The sequence below is a fragment of the Atta colombica genome, unplaced genomic scaffold (genome assembly GCF_001594045.1).
Source record: "Atta colombica isolate Treedump-2 unplaced genomic scaffold, Acol1.0 scaffold30, whole genome shotgun sequence".
NCBI lineage: Eukaryota > Metazoa > Arthropoda > Insecta > Hymenoptera > Formicidae > Atta > Atta colombica.
Window position 1 is genome coordinate 639,506 of NW_017259404.1, and position 5,249 is coordinate 644,754.

Genomic DNA, 5,249 nt, shown 5'->3' on the forward strand with positions numbered 1-5,249 from the left:
ATGATTAATAGTATAGTTTTGATACAAAGCTATAATTAAATTATAGTTATAATTAAATTATATATAATAACAAAAACGACAGAAAGTGCGAAGTATATAAATAATATAAATTTCTAAAGAAGTTAAGTATTAATTAAGCGAATCGACTAACCGCATTTGAACATTCCTTGTCCTAAACTACTCTATACGTCTGATTGATTATCCTTTCTTTCCTGTGCTACATTATTCCTCACCGTTGTAGGAACGATCATAGCAGCCTCGATTCCTATCTTTCTCCGCTTCGTCCTGCTTCGCACAATCGCACTTGTTTTTCTCCTCGTTACGAGATAAAAGCTGGCGATTCTTCGGCACCGGAGTGTGTTGGATCATGGCAAAGATCGCCGGAGCTGAGCCACCCTCGGAACCGTCGATGTGAGTCGCTCTGCGAGGTTCATATACCGGGTCTATTGGCGTCTCCCAACAGATCGCCAAATCCATCCGAGTCTCCGGTTTCTTGCAGCCAAGCGCGGGTTCAAAGCGATTCTCTATTCTCGTTGCGAAATTTGCTCGATCCTGATTCCACTTCGCGTCCTGTTTGTAACTGGCCAAACAAGTGCGACATCCTTTCCTGAAGATGGAATCGTCCACTCGATCTGGGAGTGGCTGGGGCTGCAGATTCTCTGCGTGCAATCTTTTCGCCAAAACGAATTTGTCGATGCAGGCGGCAATCTCTAGAACAAAAAAATTCTTTTATGTTAGAGAATTATAAATTAGAGCTTATATAAATCATTATTAAGTATAAAGTAATTTATTAATATATTTCATTGCAATATTTATTTTTATAAAAATAAAAAAATAAATATTAAGTAAAAATCCCTTCTATGTACAATTTTAACATAATAATTAACGTAATAATAACATAATAATTAAACAATATATTAAAACAACATATTAAAACAATATACTAAAGTAATAAAATTGATGAGGAATATTTTAATAAAAAAAATTACAATAATTAATAAGATTTATATTTTTCAACATCTGAATGATATATTTTACTTTGTAAAGTAAAGAAATAAATTGCAAATTTAAGTAGTTTTTCAAAAATAAAGTCTTTGATTTCTGAAATTTTAAGATAATAAAATTTTTTAACCTTATATTCTTTTTCAACCTCTCAAAATACTTCACCACATTCAGATACTAAGATAGAAACTTTGTAAGATGAATTAATTAATAATGTTTAATTAATAATGTTAAATAATTATTTACATATATTTATTTTTAATTTATGAATTAATTTTTAAATAATAATTCTAAGCATTGCTGTAGATACAAAGAAACTTTGAGTCTATCGATGTTATGTTAAATCTTCTTCGATGGTCCTCCAAGAAAAAGAAAGAAAAGAAGAAAAAATTATCATACCATTCTTCCGTTCTTCTTCCTCGAAGGTCCGGGACTTGAAACATTCAGACGAGTGTTTTTCCGGAGAGAAGGTTGTCTGCTTTTCCAAGACATGCTGGGATCGGTAATGATCACAAGGGTTGTCGTTCTTATAACGGACGATCGATTTAGCGCGACAGCGAGCACAATGTTCGCGCAATTCCATATTCGCTCGCCAGCTGACTACTTGCCGCTTACTTATCACTTTACATAACGGACACGCGATTCATTATTAATGAATAGTTAAGAGGAACGAAGACGCGTCTCCGAGAAATATCTTTCAGTGGGAGAAGCTTGGAGGGAATCGCTGCTTGCTGCCGTTCTCCATTTTTGATCAAATCCGGAGAATATCTGAACACCACCATAGGAATGTCTCGATCGTGAAATACTTTTCTCCCACTCTCGACACCGGTTTCCCTGGCAACATGATAATTCGATAGCGAACTCGCTACAAATGCTTACAAATGCTTACGCATATCTATTGTGTAACCCATATTATGGTAACCCATATTAGTATTGTCATTATTATATTCTACTCTAATGTTTTGATCTCCTCTCTATGAGATGAGACTATCTTGATTTCGAACTCGGTCTCCGACTAATTTCGAAATTCTCGACTGATCACATCTTGGTCTTGGTCTTGAGTTCAGAGTAGTTGGTCTTGAATCGAAAATTTTTTTACGAATTATATTTTTACTACGGACAAATAAATTTCAATAAGCATTTGTTATTCACCGAAATACTCGAAGTTCGGCAACCTAGGTATCGATATAACTTTTTTTCTACAGTGGAAATGTGAAAAGTGAAAATTTTTATGAACGTATACACATATACAATAAATTTTCATGTTTCCATCCTAAGAAAAAGTTACATGATCGATATCCTAGCGCTTAAAAACAACTGATATTCGCGAACTTCTCCGTTTAGTAGATTAGATTAGTAGAAGGTGTGAGGATTGGCCCAGATTTTTAGTACGTGCGCGCGCGCGCATGTGTGTGTGTGTGTGTGTGTGTGTGTGTGTGTGTGTGTGTGTGTGTGTGGGTGGTGTGTGGAACACAATAAAAAAAATTTGATGTTCTGTACATCTAAGCGAATAGATTTAACGTAAAAATAATAATTCCAACACGGTATAATGCGATATAACATATATTATAAGCATATTTATAATATCAAAGTAGAGATTGTGATATACGTTAGTTTTAATTTAAATTATAAAAGACTCTAGAGAAGGTAAGGAGAGGAGGGGGGAATTAATAAATTATTATATAAAAAGAGAAAAATGCTTTTTAAATTTTTATTACGTTTACTACGCTTTTTTTTATTACGCTTACTAAATTTTTATTAAATTTTTATTACTTAATTACTTTTTTTTTATCATTCAAGTTTTGCAGAAATAAAAAAAAGAAGTACTTTAACATAATAATTTTGTCCATCTAGATTGCAAAAATATTACAATGTGAGCCGGCCACTCCCCGGTATCATAAAATTCACACTCCTGTCTCACATGAAAGTATCCGTTAATATTGACACGCTAATCCGAGTCTGAAGTTTCTTTAACTCAGATGCAAGCAATAAAATCGCAACATTGGGCTTTCCAACACGGGCGGACACAGACGAGGTACAACTCGCGAACGGCCAGACAGTCATGTTACCCGAACGTATGAGCATGCTTGTCGAAATTGGCGATCGCGTGTATTTGGCATAATGCTGACATTAAAAAACGCCGTTCTTATTGGCATTGATTTATAGGCAAAACTTGGCTACAGTCCCATAGCCAAGTACACTATCGTTGAATCTTCATCAATATCTTAGATTCAATCTTCAAGATGTTCTTGAAGATGTCTTAAAATAATTAATTACGCATGTATATTATACGACACTGAAGACCCGATGACCCGATAAGAATCGAAACGTTTGTATATTACATCTATTAGATTTCGATGAATTTTAATCGTTAACAACATCTGATTTGCGATTCGTAGTCTTGTATTAGAATTTTTTACTTGAGTCTTGGTTTTATATTATTGTTTTAATTTTAATAACTTTTCAATAATCAACGAGCGTCTATCAAAATTCTTCGACGTCACTCAGAGTCATTACCTTGATAATATCAACATTATCGAAGTTAAATTCCCTATTTTATTTTTAATAACTTTGTAACATGCGACTGCTACAAAGATGCTTTCGAAGATTATTCGGTGTGACGACCTTCATATGAGAGGATTAAGGTCATCGGAGATAAATTGTATTTTAATAACTTTAATTTTATATTTTAATACTTATATTATTATTATAATTTTAATACTTTTTAATACTTACATTATAATTTTAATACTTTTTAAAAATGCACGAGCGCCTGCCAAAATGCTTCGATGGTCACTCAGGATCTTGACAATATATGTCAAGGAGTTGAAATCCCTATTTCATTTTTAATACGAGTATATTCTCTTTATATAAAAAAGATACTAAACACTTTAAAAGCATGATATTAACACATAAATTTATCTTTTTGAAAGAGATAAAAAAGCGCTACAAATATATGTTAGACGAGGAAAAATTTTATTAAACTGAAAAGAATTTATAAGAAAATATTAAACACTATAAAATATGTGATATCAGTACAAAATTTATCCTTTTAAGAAAGGGTAGAAAAAGGCGCTAAAAATGCGTATTCTTCGTTATTTCGAAAAAAAATGTGTACTTAATTGATTATGAGAAATTACAAACTAACAAAAAACTAATAAATAAAGTTTTTTATAGACCTTTAATTGAAACAATTTAGAAAGAATATAAATGATAATATAAAGTACATACAAGCAATAGGAGTCAACGCTGATAATTAGCACAATTTTTCTTAATATTAAATATAAATCTTGATCTTGAATGTTTCCACTCATGGTTTGAATCATCAGCAACCTTTCTCCTTAATGATTGGAATATTGTATGTCACAAAATAATATCTCCAATGATTTTTCTCTCAAAAAATTGAACTGTTAACTGTTGTGAGGTAAGTCACATACTCACAAAGTTAGAAAGCTGAGTGGCAGTGAGAACTCAAGCTAAAATTATATAAATGATTAAATTATCGTATGTATAAAATTGAAAATTAATAATTATCTCACCTCACATAGTCGATGCTTCTACACTGAACAATAAATATCATATATCGTATGCAACATTTTGTACATCGTTAATATGTCAAAATTTTTAAATAATAACTTAGAGAACATTACATTTCTGAATCAACGTACAGACAACTTTATTGTAGCTGTGATAACATTCCTAGGGCTTACGCGTTGAAATGCATAAATTAAATTATCCATTCAAAATCATCATATCTTCTTTAGGTAGAACATTATATAATTTGGCAGCGTTCTTATATAGTTTGATTGTCAAAAATACACCTAAAGCTTCTAGCAATATCGAGAAATAATTTTGAATTAGTTCAGAAATTAAAAAACATTAAAATTAATCATGGTTTTAGTTTGGTGTCATTGGATATAATATTTTACTAACATTCCAAATCTAGCATTAAACACTAGACTCTTTTTAATAGAGACTTTTTAATGAGACTTTATTTGCAAGAATTGCAATTTACCGAAAAATGAATTTCTCAAAGCTGTTCGCTTAGTATTGGATTCAACTTATTTTACTTTTGACAATTAATTTTATAAATGAACTTTTGAAACGCCTATGAGTTCACCGCTTGCTCAGATTGTTGCTAATTTAGTTATGATGGATTTGGAGAATTAGGTGTTGAGCAATATTCAATATCATATATCATTTTATTATAGATATGTGGACGATATATAGATTATTATATATATATA

General features: G+C 31.4%; 1 protein-coding gene across 1 annotated transcript in view; it reads right to left on the reverse strand.

Annotated features, from left to right (window-relative positions):
* LOC108690237 overlaps positions 1-1,585 on the reverse strand; it is a 2,504-nt gene extending 919 nt beyond the window's left edge. Inside the window, 2 exon segments of the mRNA XM_018197425.1 lie at positions 222-710; positions 1,402-1,585. Of these exon segments, the coding sequence (XP_018052914.1) occupies positions 222-710; positions 1,402-1,585 (673 nt within the window).
* Positions 1,586-5,249: the final 3,664 nt, after the last annotated feature.